Genomic DNA, 22,218 nt, shown 5'->3' with positions numbered 1-22,218 from the left:
CTGAAAACACCATCTAATGACAAATAAAACTCATATTATTGCTCCATGTTTACTCTTTATTCTCTCTCTCTCTCTCTCTGTCTCTCTTTACTTTAGGAACTTTGTAAAGTAAATGTGTAGGTTTTGGGTTGAAATTAAGTATTGATAAATCTAAATAAATTACAAAAAAATAAAATAAAAGGAAAACACGACAACTTATTGACATTCTGATTTAACTACCTATCTATCTTAATCACAAATATATTCAGGGAAATATTACGGACATCCCAGGTGTATGTGTGTGATGCAGACTCAGAAACAGTCCTTTATCGCCCTCAAGTGGACTTTTAATAAAACTACTATGACCTAGAGATTTTGATTGTGTGTGTGTAATGAAAGAAAATAGAGAAGCTATTACTATATTTGGAGATTATGAGAAATTCCCCCTCTGTAAGATTAGGTGACTATATAATGCATTAAGTTACGACAGTGTAGGTATTTTTTGTTGTATGGCATTACGCGTTTGTTGTAACGTCCAAAGGTCAGCGAAGAATGAATGAATTAAGTAATAAAGTACAGACGGGATTCCCAACGGGCAGTGCAAATTACCTCGGAACACCAGGGTGAAATGGAATTATTGAATTATTTTCAAAAATCTATGCACAGACAACATAATTGTCCATTCATTTCTAAAACTGCATTCATATCGTGTAGTGTTCGGCTATGTAGTGTTTAGGCTACTTACTTTTTAAGAATATACAAGCAAAACAAGTTTAGGAAAAATAAACTTTAAAATGTATTCCCCACTTTGATGAATAATGAAATAATAATTAATGTAAGCCACCGGTGATATTTCATTTTCCATAGTAAATATAGGCGAGCTAAGTAACTGAGCTAAATGAGTGAATGCACCTTTATGTGTCACGTTGATGAAACGCCTATTTCCGGATACAAACCGTAGTGCGCAGGCGCGACGTTAAATTTCGTGGCGGGAAATCAGCACAATAACAAACATTTTGGCCGAAGCGCAGTTTTAACACAAAGTTCGTTTTTAAATGTGAAGATGGTCGAAGGTCCCGGCTGCACACTGAACGGGGAGAAAATCCGCTCTAAAGTCCAAAAAGGACAGAAAGTGAAAGAGATCCGAGGCAGTTTGACTACGTCCACCGTAAGTTACGTTTACTCATGTCCCCATTTGTGGTGGTGTTTATTACCAAGCTAACGTTAGCGCTAACTCGTTTCCTTTTGCTCTTGCTCCTTGCTAACTAGACTTTGTTTCTTTACAGAAAAACAACCCCGAGACAAGTTCGTTCCAACGTTTTCATGGTTGCCAGTACACTGGCGTGGAGACTCTGGGGAAGGAGCTCTTCGTCTACTTTGGGCCGAGAGCGCTACGGTAACGTTAAAGCAATGGCTGACAGAGGTTTTCTAAGTTAGCCTAACGCTAACGTTACTCGGGGTTAAAACGGCTTCAAAGTTAAGGATGACACTTTTAAAACGTTACCCACAGATAAACACTTTTTTTAACTTGCATCAAACTCTGTAACCTGAGTAGGGAAGTTCATCGCGCATTGTTTTTATTCATGGCCGAGACTTTGTGGTCCAGTTTAAGCGAAGTCTAATGAAGGCCTTTATTTTGATGGGCTAATATGTTTAGTACACTTGTCAACTAGAACAACTACTTAGTGAAGATTAATGGTTCAGTAAAAAGAATAATCAGCCACTAATGGAATAATGAAGCGAAAGGGGTCAATGCCATTGAAACAATTCAATATCATGATGGTAGTAGTCAAGTAGAATATATAACTAACTGGAAATGTTCTGTACATGTATGGAGTGTGCAGTGCTTTGGGTACCGATAGGAGAAGCTAGGAATTGAACCATGACCCTTGGATTGCTGGATAGCTGCTCTACCTCCTGAGCCAAAGTCACCCCGATAACATGTATGACATGTGGTGTTAAAGTCCATTTTACGTAAAGTCAACCCCACAGTAATTTCTGCTTTTGGTACATACAGCTAATTAAAGACCATCCATCTATTCATTTTCTACATCACTTATCCAATTTGGGGTTGTGGAGCAGCTGGTCTGAGCTGGCCTTGACCAAAAACCAGGGAGGTTCGATCCTTCCCTGGTCCCGGCTATATGTCGTAATAACATTGAAACAATAATCATGGCATGGTATAGAAATTATTTCTGTAAAGCTGCCCGTGGACTGCTACAACTAGATGTAAAATGCATGCGAGTACTTACAGTACTGTGGTTAATTTGGCTGTAGATGGGTACACACCTCTAGGATAGGTCCTGTGACATTTCTACTACACAGTGGAGTCTCCACCACCAGGCCACCTGTCTGTCCTTCTGTTGTCACATCTTGTATTGAACAACACTTGCTGTCTTGTCTTTTGTTTCTTTCCTGCTCACATTCTTTAGAGTCCACTTTGGTATGAATGGGTCAATCCGTATAAACCCTGCTGAGAAGAAGGATAGGACGGGCTTTGGACCAGTGCTGGAAATACACCTAACTAAGGACATTGTGTGCTTCTTTGACAGCACTGTGGAAATAAGGTAACCGGGACACAAGCCTAACCTAGATATATGGAGGTGACATGCGTTCACCTTGGTGTATGAGTCTCATTCAGTGAGTACGTCCTACAGTAAGCTGTGTCTGAAGACCGTGGCTATGCTTGAATGAAAAACATAGCATTTTTGGCTCAACACTTGTCCTGTTCATTGACCGTAAGCTCCCAGTGTACTGTTCAGTAGAAGAAGGACATTTATTACTACTGTCTGAAAACTTCACCTATGCTGTCTGACCTCATAACAAACACAACACAAGCTAAATGTATGAGAGAAACCGTTTTCAAACGTGCACCTTGCATGTGTACCAGTGACCTTATGGCACACTTGCAGCAACAGTTGCCATACATTTTCAAAGGTGTTCCCGTAATTTAAAAAAAAAAACTGTGGGTTTGCAGGTTGACGGAGGACTGCGAGCAAAGGGTAAAGGCTATGGAAACTCTGGATGTGTGCTCCTCTAAGTTCAGCTTCTCCCGTTCTGAGGAGGCAGTGAGGAGCCAGAGGAGCAGGATGCTCTGTGACGTTCTGCTAGACCAGGCCGTCATGCCAGGAGTTGGCAACATCATTAAAAACGAAGCCCTGTTTGACTCAGGCCTCCACCCAGCCGTGAAGGTATGGAAAAGATGATGGATTGTTTTCAGCAGAGGAACAGAAAAAGGGTGAAAATGCAAAAGAACTTACAGAAAATTTGTGATACTGAGTGATGCATTGCAGTGTAGAGGGTAGAATAGGGAAAAGACAAGTGCATTACGGCACAGATGCGCCTTTCTCTCTGTGCATATTGGAAATGGAAATGTTTTTCAGGGTTTTTTTTATAAAGGTATATGTCCTTTATAAAATTACATCAGGTGTTTCCTTCTGCTTTATAACTTTTATTTTCCAAATGCTTCACTGTTGGCGCATGTATGTGAGGTAGGGAGGTAATGTGGTAAAACTACATACTCTGTAGTATTACCTTGAGGGACAGGCTAATATAACATTAAAGAAACCCTTATATATTTCCATGATCAATGAATGATATATCAATTAACGTTACCCATAGAAACACTATTTTAACAATGCAAAATCAATTTTTCAATTCAACCTTTCAGTGGCATTCTCTCTTCTTCCTCGTCAAAAACAGGGCAAACGCGGCCTGATGTAACAGATGTATATTTGCAGTTCTTCTACAGTGAAATTTCTGTGTGATCCCTTCCTCCTTGTTTTCCTAAGTCTATGTCTATACAGATATACACAGATATACACACACACACACTCGGAGTGAGTATATACTCACTCAGGATTTCTTCCAGGCTTAGTTTGGCTCTCTAGTTTGGGCCTCTTTATATGTCTACTTCTGTCAGACCTCTTTGGGCCTCTATTTTTCTGTGTGTGCGCAGGGATCATTGATGTACGTTTCTCTGGTCACTTTGATAACTGCAAGTAAGAGACACTTTGCAGCATCTATTACTCAACTATTACCAGGGGCTCTGCTCTGCTCCCCTTAGAAGGTATTAGATGGGGTACAAGAATATAGCACAGTGGACCGAAACATTAATCTAGGACTTTTGGCCCCTTCTTCTTCTGGGACCACTGAATCTTTATGAGCTTCTCTATTATGGAGCCCCTAGGTGTCCTGAAAGAGCTACAAGTGGCGTTTCTTTTTATTTTTTCGCTGTCTGAGCCTGAGTCAGGTCCCTGCTGTCTTGGGAGTACATTGTATATAATTGTCTCTGTTGCATCATTTTAAATCCAGTTTTCACCGAAGTCTGGTGTTTTTATTGTTTATATGCCTGTATTATTGATTTGCTGACTGTGAAGCACTTTCGTCTCTTTTGAAATGAAGGGCTATACAAATATGATTTATTCACTCTGTGGCTGAACTGTAACTAACTGAGCTGCTTCAATCTCAGGTTCAGCAGCTGACAGATGAGCAGATCCACCACTTGGTGAAGATGACACGTGATTTTACCCTTCTGTTTTATAAGGTCAGACATGTGCACATCAGAGGATATAGACCTTGTGCTCTGTGTATTTATAACTTATTATATTTATATGTATTATGTTATATTTATAACTTTTAAACCTGATTTTCTGAGGAATGAATGCAGAAGTCAAAGCTCCCCTGCCTAAAGAATAGCTCAAAAAATTATTTTCCTCAATGTGTCGTAGACAAGTAAGAAAAGGTGAATGTTTTTTCTTGTGCTCCTTATCCTGCCTTTTCCTGGTCTTAGTATTCATTCCTGCCTGCCCTCATCTCTATTAGTGTCGCAAAACTGGCTCTCCTCTGTACAAACATTACAAAGTCTACAAGCGTCCCCAGTGCAGCCAATGCTTTCATGTCATCACAGTCTGTCGTCTTGGAGACGCTGGAAGGATGACTTACTTCTGTGAGCGCTGTCAGAAGGCAGATCCCGGCAGAGTTGACATCAGGTACAAATCCTTATAGGCTTTTGGCACCTTGACTGAAAAGGTATTGTCTTGCATTCTTGTAAGAGCAGTTGCACTGAAGGTTGTTTCAGGTGTTGTTTCAATAATGTTTGGACCTTGATTCCTTTCAGCAATGTAAATGTCTTTTTTTTTCTTTTTTTGTTATAGTTCAGTAGCCTGATTTTTTTTTTGACGTACTTTTATATTTAGAATGTTTATGACCAGTAATTTTTTTTTTAGATCTAGATATATAGATATATCTATAGATATATATGTGCCTAATGCAACAAATGTATTATAACAAATAATAAAGCCTAAAATAATTTGTACCATTTGTTGCCTTTTATCAAATTCTTCATTCATTTAGTGCTAAAAAAGTAAAACCATTCCAGTACAAAAAACATTGTACAGTTAGGTGCCATTTCTGAAAATCATTTTTTGGAGAAAGTTCTGAACCCTTTTAGATGATACGTTTAAATGCAGAGAGGCCATCTTTGCAGGCAGATGGGCTTGGCAGGGTGTGGGAAGTGTTATTGGGTGGGGGGGGTGAAATTAATGCGCATATAAGGCTGTGTTTGCCAGACAGGGCACAGGCTCAACACCTCCTGGGCTGTGTTTGAGCAAAGCTTAGAGAGGGGTTAGAGCCTAAAGCCTCTACAATGCATTACACAGCTGATAAAGCAATCTGTGAGGAAAGTTTCCTGAAAGCCACAGCTACTTTCCTCCTCCATGGCTGTTGGCATTGCAGATTTGCCTTCTTGTTAAACATAGTCAAGCTTCTTGTCAGAGGACTAACGTATGCTCAGAGCAATTACATGAAACACATTGCCTTTGCTGCAAATGTTTGTCTAGTTTAAGTTTTCACTTTGGCTCTATTTTCTACCATTAGCTTAAAGTAATGGTTTTTGAATAATTCATATGCCTTCTTCATTTTGCATATATAGTCTGTGACTAATTGCTGGTAATAAGGAAAATCAAAAGAAATGTATCTTTTGTGCACATTGTAAATAACTTTAAAGCAGTGCAATTAGTCACTCGCGTCATATTTCCTTGTATGGAACAGTCATTTGAAAAATGCGAATACACTCCGTTGCTAATTTACGGCTATTATTACGGCGGCTTTTAGGTTGTGCTGCTGTTGAATAAAACTGTATTATACCGAGATATGTTTGTTGTACCAGTGTAGGCGAACTAAATACAAGTACAGTGAGTATTATTTAGGAAAATGTACACAAATTCAAAATATTTGGTGTCTCCTGATTGCTAGGTTATGGTTATGTGTCAAGTTGTTATAACTCAAAGGTAACCCAAGTTACTCAGTGAATGGGTTTCATTGAGTATATAACAAAGGGTGATTAGAATCACCATTGTCTCTCTCGTGTTTTATTTTCACAGTAAGTTACCCGTTAGGAACAGTCTCATTGGCTGGGCATACAATGACAGAGCGAATGATAACGTGGCTAAAAAGGACGAAGAGGACTGGGCCTGTCAGCTCTGCACGCTTATCAACCAGCCAACAGCAAAGGCCTGCGATGCCTGCCTCACACCGAGACCTGAGGGTGAGTGAAATGTTGTGTCTTCAGAAACACATTTTGTCCTTGAGGCAAAAGTATTTTGGTGATATTCGGTGCCTTGCTCCAAACTTTTAAAGTGACACTGTAGTCAAGCAGGCTAACATCTTTGTAATTGCGTGTCTCTGTGAATGCTGAAATAATGGGCATCAGTTTGTCAGTTGGTCATTTGTCTGATTATCCTGAGATGTATAATGGCAGGAGTTGACTAGTGTTTGAAATAAATGTATTTTCTGTTACCCACAGCACAAGATAGTCAAATTATGTTGTATGTTTTTGGTGTTGAGGATTATACTGTCGAATTTCACATTAAATATTTAAACATGAGAATTCATTTAGCAACTAAATATCTGTATGAAAATCACTTCAGATTAAAGTTTTCTCATAGCTCATTTATTTATGCTGGGTAATTTGCAGAGTTCCATACTGTGTGTCAGCCTTTCATTTTGACACTTTAGACAGAACAGAAATCTGCATTTTGAGGCGCCTGCACTGTTTTTTTGTGTGTAAAATTCTTTTGGATTTTATAATGACATTAATTATTACCACTTATCTTTCACTTTTTCTCCTACATTACTAAGACAGAAACTTTTTTTTTTTTAATTTCAGTAGTGTTTTATTAGTGTTCTATGCCACTAACAATGAGATCTTCCAAATGTGGGTGAAGCCAGTGTACTTAGCCCCAGTTGCCCTCAGGAGTTAAAAATGATAAGTGACTTTTGAGTTCTGTACAGAATTGTTGCAATTTCTTTTAAAATCTGGAAATGAATAACAGACATATATGTTTAGTAAGGCCCTACATTTGTACAGTTATTATACATTTTCATCAGTTACTATTGTTCACAGTGCAGTGCTTGTAAAACAGTTGGGGGTTAAGTGCCTTGCTTAAGGGCACATTAATGGTGGATGTCTAGTGATACTTCACAGCTCCCTGTTAGTATCTGATGTCTGGTATTTAAGTTCACAGTTACTAGAAAATATGTAGTTATGTTTAAAGCTTTATTATATGGGCATACAGAGTTTTGCATCGGGGAATCATCAGCCCAGCAGATTATTTTTCTGGCTGCTTACTGCTAAGTTCAATGTCAAGGTAACAATAGTCTGTATTTTACAAGAGCAGCCAGTGCATCAGAATAAACAGTAGCTTCTGAACATGAAATGACTTACTCACTCTGGTTCCACCTCCACAGTTTACCAAGATGACGTTAGCACTGAACCATCACCCTTTGCCACGGATTTGATCAAGTACCCCTGCATTTCCTTCAAGAAGCCACAAGAGGAGCTCAAAGTCAACTGGAGGTCTGCTTTTGGGACTTCCACCCTTGTTTTCTCTGACTTGAGCAAGAAGCCAAAGCCTGTAAACTCCCCGCTCTCCCCTGCCGGCAGTCATTTGAATTCCTTGGCGGCAGAGCGAGGTTTATATAAATACAGCATCTGCCAAGGGACAACAAGTCCCAATTATGCCTCTGGTGGCTGGCAGAAGCAAAGTGCTGAGTTCTCCAACGGGGAATCACTGGCCTCCTACAGTCACCCATCCAAGAAAATGAGAATTGATCACAGTCCCTTTCCCAGTAACAATGCTCGAAATGGAACCCCCAACTCAGAGTGAGTAAATCTCACTTGGCTATTCATGAATAAGTTTATAATAAGAGAAGTTCCTTGCAACTTCGGGGAGATAAGTGGGATAAAAAAACCATCTGACTGTGGAATTTTTAATACAACATTGTTAAAGCAGTGCGACTTGATGAATAGCTATGGTAGGATACAATGCAAACACAATTATTATCAACACATCACATCACACATGGTTGAAGGGAGGTTGTTTGTTCCCTAATGAGGGTTGATGTGACAGGTATTCCTGTGTTTTTTACATTCAATTTATTTCAAACTAATAAGACTGTTTCTTCGCTCCTGTCAGTACTTGCAAAACAGAAGCGACAAGCAGTGGTTCCTCCATTTCTCCCAGTCCCAGCGTCCCTTGTTGTGCATCCCATCGGCGTCCATCTATACTCAGAGTGGTCCACAAGGAGGGAGAGAATAAGGGACGGCAGTTCTATGCCTGCTCACTTCCCAGAGAGACCAAATGCAACTTCTTTGAGGTGAAAATGGAAGGCAACTAATTTGTATGTTGTAGCCTGGAAACTCCATAACTTTAAATTGGCGTCTTCAGAATTAGTCAAGACACAAACATTGTGACATGTTTGCATCAAATCTAAATGACTGAAATAAAACTTTACAGCTAAGTTAACAAACACAATTTTTTTTTTCTGTTGCAGTGGGCAGACTTGCACTTCCCTTTTTGTCACCATGGGAAACGTTGCTTAATGAGGACAGTGCTGAAACTAGGACCCAACAATGGCAGGAATTTCTACACCTGCAGCTTTCAAAAGGGTAAACAGTGTGACTTTTTTCAGTGGGCAAAGAACGGACCAGGCACATCCATCCTCCCCGGCTGTTAATGTGCGTTAGTCATACATTATTTCAAAATAAAGCCCAGAGGCCTATATTTTCAAATAAATAAATGGATAAAGAAAGAGACAGCTCATCATTATCCTTGTGACAGTTGAACAGCTTTGTCTAACAATATTCATCAAACATATGAACTTCAAGTCATATCCAACAACGTGCTTGTACAAAATTGCGTGGCTGTTAAGTTTGTATTATAGCCTATGTATCTTTCACACATTTCAAAAGAAAATTGATTTAATCCAATAAAGTGTGCACATAAGTGAAGGCGACAAGTACAATTTTAATTGACAATTTATCTCAATTACAATTGAATTTCAATTCATTTGTTAAACTACTAATTACAGGTTTATTTACAAATTAAAACAAAACAATTTGTACTAAAGAAAATATGAAGAAGTATGAAGTGAATTCAAGTGTATATAAAAGAGGTGCTTATAGTCATAAATCATTTAAAAGCAGTCCACAGATTTGAGGAGTGGTGTGTCTGACTCTGAGTTTGACACCATGTAGTGAAACTGTGTGAGACCAGGGGCTTTGTTACAGGCTGCACCTGAGGAGATGAAAGTTAAAACAATAAATTCTGGGCAGACTGGAATCCTCGCAAGTCATGTCAGTTCTACCTTAATTCTAACACCACCGCTTTAGCAATTAACGTGTTCGTTATCATTACATTCTGATCTCATAGTGTCAAGTCGTGTGTTTAGTATATGTGCAGGTGGCAACACTTATTGTGGGTGAAGAAAAAGTAGCTAAATTGTTGAACAAACCTAAAACTCGCCTCCAAATGAGGCGTGGCACTTTATCTGCTGCACTTATTACACAGATCTCTTAAGTAAGCTGGTTACTGTAAATCCACGCATATCTGTGGTATGTGAGTATTCCGACTTCTACTCTACCAATTTTGGAAGCATGACTCAAAAGATGCTGTTGAGTGTCTGGCAAAACAGACAGACAGCAATGACATGGACAGACAGAGCAGAGCCACCTCAATTTAAATAGCTCAACTCAATTAATGTTAAAAGTGGTTCCCCCAAAGTCAATACAAAGTACAACTTTTGATGACTACTGCAGTCTCAAAACAATTTTCACCCCCCTGAATAAAAGCCCTCATAGAGGAGCACATATACATAAAATTACTTATTGTTTTAAATACAGTTGTTGCACCAGGTGCTCTTGACATTGAGTAAGGCGTTTTGGAGTACTTTCTGAAAAACTATTTCAGAAAGTTAAGATTCTTTGCCTTTCACAAACATGGGTAAAAATGGCAACAGGGACTGAGGTTTCAGTCTGTATGGTAAGACTCATAGTAAACACTGAAGGTTTCCATACCAGATGTAATGTAGTACTACTGACCCAAAGGCACAAGGAAAGTTGGCTCCACTATGCTCAAAATCATATAAATAAGCCACAGAAGTTTTAGAATTCTGTTCTGTGGAGTGATGAAACAAAACGAACTTTTCTGCCCAATGAATCAGGGATCTGTCTGGAGGAACACCCTGCCTACAGTGAAGCATGGTGGCAGCTCAGCGATGCCCTTGGGCTGCTTCGCTTACTCTGTCACTGAAAACCTGCAGCTTGTGGAAAGCAAGAGCGACAGGACATCCTAGGAGAAAGTCCCCAAGGCTTGGTTGCAGACGAAGTCCATGAAGATTCTAGAGTGGCCATCACAGTTACCTGACTTGAACATTATAGAAATCCTAATGGGATTTGAAGAAGGCAGTTGCAGCACACAAACCTCAGAATATTAGTGAACCATAGGCCACACTCCTCATGTGATCTACTCTGTACTCTTGCCATAAAGGGGTTGAATCAGTTTGAGACTGCATTAAAATGTGCATTTTGTGTTGACTGTGGAGGAACCACCAGTTACATTAGTTGTGTTGAGCTGATTAGTTCATTGCAAACAGCTGAGAATTTTTAAAGTTTCCCAATACACTTGATTTGCTATCAGGGTTAAATAATTTTTATTGCAACTGTGAAGGTTTTCTTTTTACATGGATGAACTTAGCACTAACTGCATTATCTTTTTTTTAAAAAGGTGGCCAAAAATGTTTTGACATGGCATTGACATGTTTTATTTTTCATACACAGTAGATATTATCTATTCAAGACCAGCTTCTCTGGACTTGAATGTCTTTTTTTTTTCTTTTTGAAGAATTTATCATGGCATACTGAATAAATAAATGTGTTTGCTTCTGTTTATCATACTATTAAAATTCCCCTGCCTGCATAGGCCTCAGGATGGTTTACATACATTTGAAGACATAGTAGTAGAAATTCAAATCAATTAAAAAGCAATTTAAAAAAAAAAACAAAAAAACGTGTGTATACCTTTGGTAAAAAACAGCACGGTGCAGTCTGTATTTGTAAACCCAAACACTCACCATAATGGCCTGTTGTGTTAGCACAGATTATGGCTCCAAAGAATTCAGAGTAATGCCTCTTGATTCTGGAAATGGCCGTCTTACAGGCTGCCGAGGGATCTGCCCCAGCCCTCATCAGCTCCACAGCCAAATAACTGTTGGCAGGATTACATGGAGTACACATGAGGCAAACTAACAAGTGCTGTCAAGGCCACCAACCAGGGTGATGAGAGAGATGTGCTTGCAATTATGGAGTGGGTTGAATCTGATGCAAACAAAGACCATGTCAAGAAACACTTTAAACGTGATTTGTTTTAAAAAGCATAAATTGCAGCTGCTCTTCATGGTATGCAGGTGTTCACAAGTGTTACAAAGACAGCAAATGAGGACCATTACTGCACTGCAATTAACTGCTTTGCAACAGACACTGAGGTTGCTACTAACTCCATTCTTGTCGTGCATACTTGATATGCAGTTTTACAACAGTCCATTGCCTGTGATGATGTCTTACTACTACATTTGCACAGAGGTGGAGTAAACACCCCAAGGTAAGCTTGTAACCACATTCAATAAGTAAAATACTTGGTCTCCTTTGAAACAGTTTGGTCATAGACTGTGAATAATCAATACTATTCAGTTTACCTATGAAGAGCTCTTTTAAAAGCAACCTCCAATAGCTTCGGGTGGTGACTCAGAAAAGTGATTGAAATCGGCAGCCCTTAGGTGTTTTACCTTGTGTCAGACTAGGAATGTAAAGCTGACTGAAACCTTAAAGAACAGTATGCATGCTCACCAAACTATCCTGGATAAATAAAGCTTAAAAAGAACCTTCTGGGACTGACATCTTCTCACAGCCTGGAAACAAACAGGAGCTTTAGTGAAATCTCGCCTCTTCTGTGGAATGTCTAAATGACAGTTTTGGGGCAATGTGGTCACACCTCCACTCTTTATAATACTATTGTTACACTTGCAGCAAGAGATTCACGCCAGAAATTGGCACTTTTAAAAAGCTGCATGTGTCATAAATGTCAATGTCTGCTGAAACCTAATTATCCTGTCAAGAAAAAAGCCATGTATTGTAACTATTATTTAAAAAAAAAAAATGGGTGAGAAGTAAACCCTGGTTAGGTGCATGAAGAAGTTAGGATTCAGTTTACATCCATTATCTTTACCGTTTATCCTGTTCAGCATCCTTGGAGCAGAGGCCACTATAGGAAACAGTTTCTGAACTGAGGAGCGTACATTTGTTAAGTGTTTTCAATGTTGTAGCGTTATGGTACTTGGCTTGAAATGTCACTCTTTGTTTCACTACCTAATGATATATATAAAAAAAAAAATACAAACACCAAACCATCTCTCTTTCAAATTAGTGGATTCTTCCCCTTCCCCTCTTAAATGTCCTATTTGATAGTTTTGAGACTTCAATTTTCTTCCATGTAACAGTGCAACGTAGGAAAGACATTTTTAATTTTAAAAGAATTTGTGATATGAAAGAATGACGGCTGAAGTACCTTGGTAGAAAGCGCATCATGACATCTCCATCTCCAGTAGCAGCAGCAGCACCAGCTGAGCTATCTGCATAAGCCCCTGCTCCAACAATAGGAGCGTCCCCAACACGACTGCACGATGGGAAATAGACAGGGTGTAAAAACAGAACAGTGCAACATAAATGAAATGGGGATGGGTGTTAGAATTATTCTTTTGAGACCAAATAATCACGAACCATGAATGATGGGCTTATCCCGTATACTGAGCACTCAATTTTGAACTCGACTGAGTAAAATAAGGCCACACTTTGCTTCATTTTGCTGAGTCTCTCGCTGACATATGTACAATATCTCCTGCCTGCCCATGCACCGTGTGTGTCAAAATATAATTTGACTTTCTTTAGTTGTATAATTATGCAACTACAATGACTTATCCCAATACACACATCCTTAATATGAAAAAAGAAGAAAAAAATGTTAAACCTTATTTTTGTCATTTAAAAAATACCCAACACCTTTTCTGTCTAAACTAGAATTTTCAAAATCTGAAAACATGCATGAAATAAGCTAGTGTTTCGCTCCAATTATTTTGTTAAACATGGTCCCGAAGGCCAAGAATCAACTTCCTCACTCAACATTACTAATACACTGTTTGCTCATTTCTTACACAAGAAAAGATAAGTTACATACCCTGGAACTTTGTGTGTTAGTCCATTGGTTGATGTACCAGCAGCTATATGCCCATCTTGATCAAGAGCAATCATTCCTGGTGCAAAACAACAACGTGTTGAAGAAACGTCAGCCATCAAGGTTGTGTAAGCAAAAGCACTAAATTCCAATTAGGTTCATATGGATAAACAATGCTTATGCACAGAAAATGTTTAATGCAGAGATATCAAAGTGATCTCCCCCCTTTTTTCCTCTGTCTCTCCCCCTTTGCTGTGATACGAACACACAATAAAAAAGGTCTATAAATCTGTTCGCCATTTTGTTCCGAAATAATTGAGAGGTGGAGAATAAATTAGGTGTATACGCGGATTTCCAGGAACCAGGTTACTTAAAGGACGACTTCACCAATTTTCAACTTGCTTTCTATTGCGCCAAGTTTAGTGTGTAAATGTACGTGCTTCTAATCTTCCCTGTGATAACACTATATTAAAATATTTCTCTGCTTCTAGCTGAAAAACCCCTCTAAATGACATCACACGGAGGAGTTTTTCATCTTTAGTTCATATAATGTCATCTGGAGGAGCTCCGGAAAAGCAAATGGCCCATCATTACAAACTTTATAGTAAGAGCAATGAGACAACATCATCTGAACTGAAGGTTCCTGAAGGTTCCAGTGATGCCATCTGGAGGCATTTATCAGGTAGAAGTACAGAGATATTTTGAAATAGGAAAGTCAAAGGGAAGTTTAATGGATTTGGATGGACACCAAAAGAAGCCCGTTCCAAATCAGTGAGGGTGTCCTTTACCTGCATGTAAACGCAGGTCCAAATGGCACTGGAGCAGGGACAAGCCTCAATATGCCAACTAAGGTTTAAGGATGTTTTTATTTCGCATTAATGGAAAATTTTGGGATTGGAAATGAGGCTCATCCATGTGGGCTTACTTTATACCTATTGAGATGGCATTTTAAAAAAAGGAGAAGGTAAAAAGAGAATTCATGTTTTGGAAACACCTTAAAACTGAATTGTGGGTAGTACCCACTTCTTTGGCAGGTCTGTCAGTATTCTATGGTATGTTATGCTGGGAAACCTTGTTTCTGTCTCGTTCGAATTAAGTACTTAAATACTAAATAATAAAGAGCTGGCATAAACGGATAAACCCTACCTATGGTGTCATGAGACTGCGTATTACCCTGCCGTGCCCTCTTTTTCTGTTCCAATGTCACTCTGGGCTTGTAGGGTCCACAGGACTTTGAAGGATCTGGAAACACATTCTTTTGACAGACAAAAACACCTCATCACTGCTCTCACAATGCCGTTATCCTGGGATCTAATTATTTTAATAGCACACAAGCAAGACATGCTGAACTGCAGGCATATGCTTTGATTCAACGATCAGCACTATTGTCACCAAGTGATTTGGCACTTAATAATAAGCAGTCTGCTGTTTGGTTTGCAAGCACACAGAAAACGGTGTTCCCAGTGGCCCAGCGACTGGACCATTACACCAACAAAACAGCCCAGTTTGAATTCCCACTGCTACCAAAATGTGTCCTTCAGCAGTCAAACTCTATCTTTTATTGAGAGCCAGTTTGCCTGCTGTACCTGCTCATTCGTTCAGAGGTGCAGTGGATATACTGTCAGCACAGAGCACAAGCTGTGAATATCTTTAACATTGTAGTGTAGTTTGACAAGCTGCGTCCCTGTCTCTCTAGCTCAAGGCATCCTCTCCTCTTATGAATGACTGGGTGTACCAGCCTGACCTGCAGGGAGGTGTGAAAAGTTCATTCAGTGTCTTCTGGCTCCTTTGATGTTATGGGTAAGTGGAATTCTGATTAGAAATGTCTAAATTTTGAGTTCAGGTGAAGAGTTACAAAACCCTGACTTGAAGCCATGAAAGGTAAAATGTAAATGTTAAAATGGGGTTGTTTTCGTATAGGAAATCTGTGCCTACATTACTGGTTTTTTTAAGGCTTTTATCATGCCATCAGTAAGCCAATGTTGGGCTCAACTAGTCTGTTTTATGAGAGTGCCTGTGCATTATTCATAAAGCAAAGTCTGTTATATTCCATTTCATGAAGGTGAAGGCTAAACCCTTGAAAACAGTCTCTTTAGTTATAAATAATACAAGTATAGGTGCTCTCTAGTGACCTCTGCAAGAATATGAAATTTCTCCAAAAAGCCTGTCAAAGGAGCAATTTGTTTACAAAGGAAAAAAGGCAAATTGCAGATTCAAGCTGGTAAAGTTGTGGACTCAACAGCACCTAAACATGACTGTAAAAACAACTATCACTGCCAATATCTTTATTAATTCTCAACATACATGGATTATATAATTTTTGTCAGTACGGAAACCATTCCGTGGATGTGGACCACAGTTTCTTCACTGTTACATAAATATGCCTCTGCAAGAACCTTATACCATGTTTGGATAAATCTATTGAAAAAAATTGACAAAAGATTCATAGTAGAAGTGATCAACTGCTGTCGAGATACCTTGTGCTGGGCAGAGCCGACTGTAAATGGTGTAAATGTGATCAATAGGACACTACATGCTCTCTCTGGAACTATAATTGCTGACTTAAAAGCGACAAAAAAATCCCCTCCCGGAGATTTTGGGAAGCTATTTAGGAAGTGAACAGGGGAGTTATAAAGAATAGCAAGAACTCAGCGCCGTGGGGCATCACCTCTAACACAAAAGCTGACTTTTTATAACCATTTTAGTATGCCTGTCAATTACCAGCTTAATATCAATCTTTTAGAAGGAGCAGGCCTGTAGCCAACACAAGTGAGAAACACACACACAATCTAATACACACGCACGTACCTTTCGATAATTAGGTTGGCAGTTGCCCTTCAGCCACTGTGAGAAAATATTCGCAGATTTGTTGGTAGTCAGGTCTTCTGCAATGAAGCCCATGTTTTCAGCAAACACAGAAGCTATAAAGAGAGAAGTAATACTTTCAGGTCAAGTTACACATTCTGGTCCACACAGACTTTGGGTATAAGAAAGCAAAGGGTCACAAACAAAGACAGAACTGGAGGCAATCTCAACTCATTTAGGCTTGTGCCGGATTGTGGCGCTACCATGTGAGAGAGGAAGTCTTGTGTTGCAGCTGTTTCGAGCAGCAGTGACCTTAGTGTTCCCGTAAGAATGTTGTTTCAGGTTAGACGAATAAAGCCAAATGAATTGAATTTCATCATTTTAAAATGAAATAGGTTATTCTTATAATTTCAGATCAAATCAAATGCTTCAGTATTCGGCTTTGAAAAAGTGAGGTCATGTAAATGTTTCTTTACCAGGGACCTATTCAATTATACAGTTGTTCTATTTATGTTCAGCAAATCCTCAGCTCGGTGAGCTGTGACAAGCATTGTAAAATCTGTACATTGCGTAAGTGCCTAAATGGATTTGGCCCTGTTTGATAAAAGGTAATCAAAGCGTATTCTAGTATTGAGGTGTTTCTTTAAAACTCATTTGTTTAATGTCAAACTGGTCCAACATGGCTTGACTCAGCTGCATTAAATAAAATCTTGATCTCTGTTTGGCAGCAAACTAATTTGGTCTGTTACATGCTGTTTAAATAAGTGACTTTATTTCTAAGCATTAAGATTGTGCCTTCCAACACTAACCATGACTTACTTATACCTTTGTGCTCATAAATCCACACATACCTGACTCTCCCACTAGCAGTGTTTGGTCAGTGAAGTCCATCACAGCTCGTGCAACTCCAATGGCATTCTTTATTCTTCTTAAATCTGCAACTGCACCCACCTCCATGGTATTGCTGCTCACAGAGAACATTAAAAAAAAAAAAAAAACATACGTGCTTGTATACAAGAATCTATCCATGATCTTTAAAAACAGCATTGGATAGAGCTGCATCTTAGGACTGTGCCATACTGTGTCATCATATTGTATATTATAAATATCATGACGCTGAATATATTGTTCTATATTGTTCATTATTACATTCTAGCATATTAACATGGACATCGCACATGAGCAAGCAATCGGAACAGGTGTGGTGGGAGGCCGAGCTGACACCTTGGAAGAGTTTGAGGAAGAATTAATTCTGCAACTATTTCCATCATTTAGAAACAGTTTACCAGCTAATCAGTTCAAACATCTTTGGGCTGTGAGTTGTGTCAGAAACCCGATCCAGCAAGTGGTGGAAATAAGATTTGATTTGTTTCACCACTGTAAACACAAACACTACCAACATTAGGTGGAGACTGAGGCTGAACTTATATAATTTGTTTCCACATAACCTAGCCCTTGCTACATGTCTCTGATACTGACCCCACCACTATAATCTGTTTTTTTCTCTCCATTAATTAGGTAGCATTGCAGAGTAAGAGCCAGCATTTACACAATCTGGATACTTAGATCTCTTACATTCTGTAGTTAGTACTTTCTAGTAATTACAAATACTCAGGTCCATAATTTCTGCTCACTCTAATACTGCAGCACCCACTGTCTGGGTCTGATTCTAAATAAAGATATAGAAATATAGAAATAAAGAACTGTTCACTCATATTTGTAATGTTGCTTTTGGAGGCAGTAGGTTATAGTGGTAGTGACGTGGGCTTCTAATATTTATCCACAACAGGAAAGTAAAATCTCTAGCATTGCCATGGAGTTAGGCCAACTCCTCCCACACCGGATAAAATAAAAGAAATTAAGACAGTTCAGCAAGGTTTGTAGAGATGGAATATTTCTCAGGCATGTTCTATTGGATTGCAGGAGATTGTACAGGCTTTCCATTCTCGGTTTCAATCAATGTACAATATGTGTGCTGGTGATTGTTGACAGTATTTCATATGCAGCTAGACTGGATAGAGTGTGGGAGAATATCCTCCCCCCACAGTGTATTCATGACCTGTATATAACCCAAAGAAAGTCAGTTTTCCTGCACAATGGAATAAACAATATTTCAGAGTGTATTAACAGACACCTTGCTGGTTATCTTTTGTCCACCATAATAATTAGTGTGTAAAGGTTTTTATGTACAGTGAGCACTGAATAATTAGCAAACTCTCAAGTCCTAATGAGACTCTTAATGTTTTATTGTAGAAAGCATCGCTGAAAAAGGTCAGCCAGTTAATCCTGTAAAGGTTAAAGATGCATAGGGAGCACCAGCACAAATTCTAATGCATTTTCTCAACTGCAGGCACTGGACAAGATCTAGGTCAAATGCAGGTAATGTCTGATTACAATATTTAAAAACATTTGTTTTCGTGTATTTTTCATAATGACCGCACTCAGACGTTAAACGGGAAGTGCTGAAATAACAAATGAGACTTGTGAAAATTAAAAATCTGACTTTTAAATGTTAATAAGATGTCCGTAGTTTACCCATTCATGATCATGGCATCCAGCGTGGTCTCTCCAGATTCATCTGGGCTCCCCCCGTAGCCTACACTGCCATCACACTGCTCGATTTCACAGCAGGCACAGCCCTGCTCCACCGCGTCCAGCACTGAGCCACCAGACTGCAGGACACTCCATGCTACAGTTGTGAGAAACACATTTTGTAATCTGCAATAAATCTGCAATAAAATCGCATCAGAATTTATATAAATACTGAACGATAGCAATGTGGCTATTCACACATCCTTTCTGAATTGTGACTTTGTACTTTGAATTATGGTAAATATGTAGAGTACATAATAAAAACAACTATTTGCCAAATGTAGGACTCTGGCAGAGGACTTAAAGGTTCAGATGATACAAAAGATGACCAGTACAATGGATTCCTATTAATCATGGAGCTGAAAAGCATTTGGTCACTGATCCCCTAAGAGCCCATGGGGGATCAAAATACCAACTGGTAGCACGGTCACCAGCTTGCCACTAAATTCTCAGATCATCACTCTGTGTTCAGCAGGATACTACCACAAATTCCTCCTCTGAGCATTTGTGATTTACCATTCTATAAATTGTGTTTGTCCTCCATCTTTGGTAAGTGATCTTTTCTCAGGATATAATTGTTTTTTTCATGCATTATATCAAATTCAGCATTACAATCATTTTTACCTGTAAAAGAGGAAAAGAGTAGACCAGCCAGCTTTTGTCAGCCTCTTCTGTAAGACCCCAAAGGATAAAGGGATCTGCATGGGTGGATCAATACTAGTGGCTTACAGACTAGACTTTTAAATATGTACCTGCAAAACAGAGGGCTGGGTACATTTTTCATTTCTTAGCTACCTCTGGGGAATGAAGTGATGTACATCTTATAAATTAAAGGGTATCCATCTATCAAATGGGGAGATTTTTTTAAAGTTAACTTTAATCACCTACAGGTTTGATCTGTTGCTCAGGATGTTTTAAACACTGTTTCTATCATTCTTTGTGAGTGTATGTGTGTGTTGAGCTGTGCACCTGGTGGAAACCCACTTGACAGATAAATCACAAGAAATGCTGAAATATTTTCAGTTTCAATTTCAACTTGTCCAATGTATCATCCTGAAGTAAATCGAAAATAGCAAGGGAAGAGCAGTTGTAAAGCCTATTGGGTTCTGCCTGTTTCCTATCCCCATCTAAGACTCTGATGGTCTTGCATACATCTATCATTAAGCTGCAGTTGATTCACAGCAAAAAAATAAAAAAAGTGAAGGGGAAGACCTGAAAATAGTATAGATGTGTTATGTTATGGAGCCTGTCAAGGAAATGCATTTGCAGTATAGAGTACAACACTCATGTAAACACTGACGTTGGTGAAAGGTTCCCTATTGAATAAACTTAATATTAAAATAAGCCCTAGAAATAAAATTTCTAGGGCTGTAAATAATATTTCAATTATTTATCAATCAGAGTTAAATTATTCCTACTTCGGTCCCACTAGAACAGGATTTAAACATTTCATTAGTATGGCAATAATTTTAATATATTCAATTAAAAATCTTCATTACAGTAAATGAGTTCTGCTCTGCAACTAACAAGACTGTTTACAGACTTGCTAGTTGTCATTTAGGAATCTAAAGTATAGATGCATATTCAATGCCCACGTCACTGATAACCTACAATAACATCTCATGTCAGACTGGAGCGCGGATGAAATCGAACATCTGTTTTAATGGCTCTAAAAACCTATATACCTTTAGGCCTGTTTGGTACTTTACCAGAATAGTTTTTACAGTATACTTTTCAGACTGACACTCGTGGACCAACTTTGTGAGAATTGCCCCACACAAATGTCTTCCTTTCAAACCTCTTCATGTTAAGAACATTAAAGGCAGAAAATATTCTTGCAGAAACACAGAGCTTTATCTGGATACAAAAACTGTTTCCAAACATACAGTACGGTGGGTACACTATGGTGCAAAGTACAGTGTATTGCAGAACACACTGTGACTAATCTGGCAATACACAACATGCTGGTGTTTAAAACAAACCAAATAATATTGCCATCGTACAGTAGATCAACAAAAATATTTAATTAATATTAATATTTCTGATCGGTATGTGTTAGGTGCCATATTAGTTTTTTCTGTAGTGGCGACAATGCCACATGACTTTTTCATGACAGAAACTTTGGAAGCAAATCCGTGTGAACGCATAAGAGTGTGACCTACCTGCAGCAGTTGCGTTTTTGAACGGCCACGTATTGATAACGACAGGTAGCGAAGCATGGCCGAGTGGAAACGGGAGCGTTAAAGCGTAAATGACAAGCGACATATACATTGTGTCCTGACAAAATGTTACATGCACATAACAATACAGGATTTTCTCCTATTTATTGCTGTTTCACACCACGAACAATTCGGGTCCCGCAACAAAGCAGTTTCTTGATATGTCACGATATTACACTTTACGAAGTTTCCCAAGAGAATTTGCTGTAAGTAATACAAGGTTTTACGCTACAATTAAACTTCCTTGTTGTGTCACATGATGAGTGGGCGGGCCGTTCATTAAAGGGACAGTACAAATATGCGGGCGCAGCGGGAAATCTGACGTCATTTGTGGTGTGGCGTTTTACTTTTACATTTTATTTAAGTGGGAATTAACCTAAAATGAAATGTACACCAGTGACCTGTGCCAGATATTTGGCAGTAACCGTTTCAGGACGTTTGTCGTCGTGGAAACGTAGTAAAACGGTAGGAAAGCAACTATTAAAACATATTTGTTAGGCTATTATTTTGTAGGCCGTCCCCTGTCGGTAGAAAGGCTGAGCTAGCAAATACAGGTGAAAAGGTGTAATTGCACTATAAAGACAAAGTTAATAAAGTTTAGAAAGCCTCCATCTATAAACGATTAGAATTAAACCTCACTAGCATTTCTGTTAGTCTATAATTCTCAGTAACATTGCGGCTCATTGCGCGCATTCGAGCAAACATGCTAAATATGGATGCCAAAGTGTAGCATTGCTGGAAGTGAACCATCATAAACAAAGTGAATTTCACCTAGGTAGAATGTTTGCTATTGGAAATATTGTAACATAAAATACCTGGACAGGTAACATCCAATCATTCATACATTTCTGCACTGTGGCCTTTATAACCTGCCGTCTTTCACTGCTTATAGACACATTGGTTGTAGATTTTAATTTCAGGTGTTTGAGTCTCTTACACATCTGCTTTTAGATGATTTCATAGCTAGAGTCCCTGCTTCTCTATCATGTCTATTTGTAGAGTCAAAGATTTTCAATTTATTTGGCACATAAAATAATGACACACTGTTTAGCATAGTG

At 38.8% G+C, this 22,218-nt stretch overlaps 2 protein-coding genes across 2 annotated transcripts; one reads left to right on the top strand and one right to left on the bottom strand.

Moving 5' to 3' along the window:
* The first annotated feature begins 955 nt into the window (after positions 1-955).
* neil3 (nei-like DNA glycosylase 3) lies at positions 956-11,030 on the top strand. Its single transcript, XM_067518925.1, has 10 exons — positions 956-1,147; positions 1,266-1,375; positions 2,412-2,546; positions 2,957-3,170; positions 4,451-4,525; positions 4,804-4,970; positions 6,363-6,526; positions 7,729-8,143; positions 8,457-8,637; positions 8,815-11,030. Exons 1-10 carry the CDS (start codon positions 1,043-1,045, stop codon positions 8,995-8,997), a joined length of 1,749 nt encoding a protein of 582 aa, XP_067375026.1. The 5' UTR covers positions 956-1,042; the 3' UTR covers positions 8,998-11,030.
* aga (aspartylglucosaminidase) lies at positions 9,268-21,422 on the bottom strand. The gene is made up of 9 exons (XM_067518926.1): positions 21,104-21,422; positions 18,885-19,038; positions 17,201-17,313; positions 16,353-16,465; positions 14,691-14,799; positions 13,548-13,623; positions 12,882-12,989; positions 11,392-11,525; positions 9,268-9,557 (listed from the first exon to the last, which is right to left on the bottom strand). The coding sequence occupies exons 1-9, from the start codon at positions 21,210-21,212 to the stop codon at positions 9,457-9,459; spliced, it is 1,017 nt and encodes a 338-aa protein (XP_067375027.1). The 5' UTR covers positions 21,213-21,422; the 3' UTR covers positions 9,268-9,456.
* Between the last annotated feature and the right edge of the window lie 796 nt (positions 21,423-22,218).

Source organism: Channa argus, chromosome 10 (assembly GCF_033026475.1).
Source record: "Channa argus isolate prfri chromosome 10, Channa argus male v1.0, whole genome shotgun sequence".
Classification (NCBI taxonomy): domain Eukaryota; kingdom Metazoa; phylum Chordata; class Actinopteri; order Anabantiformes; family Channidae; genus Channa; species Channa argus.
This window is presented reverse-complemented; position numbering and strand designations above follow the sequence as displayed.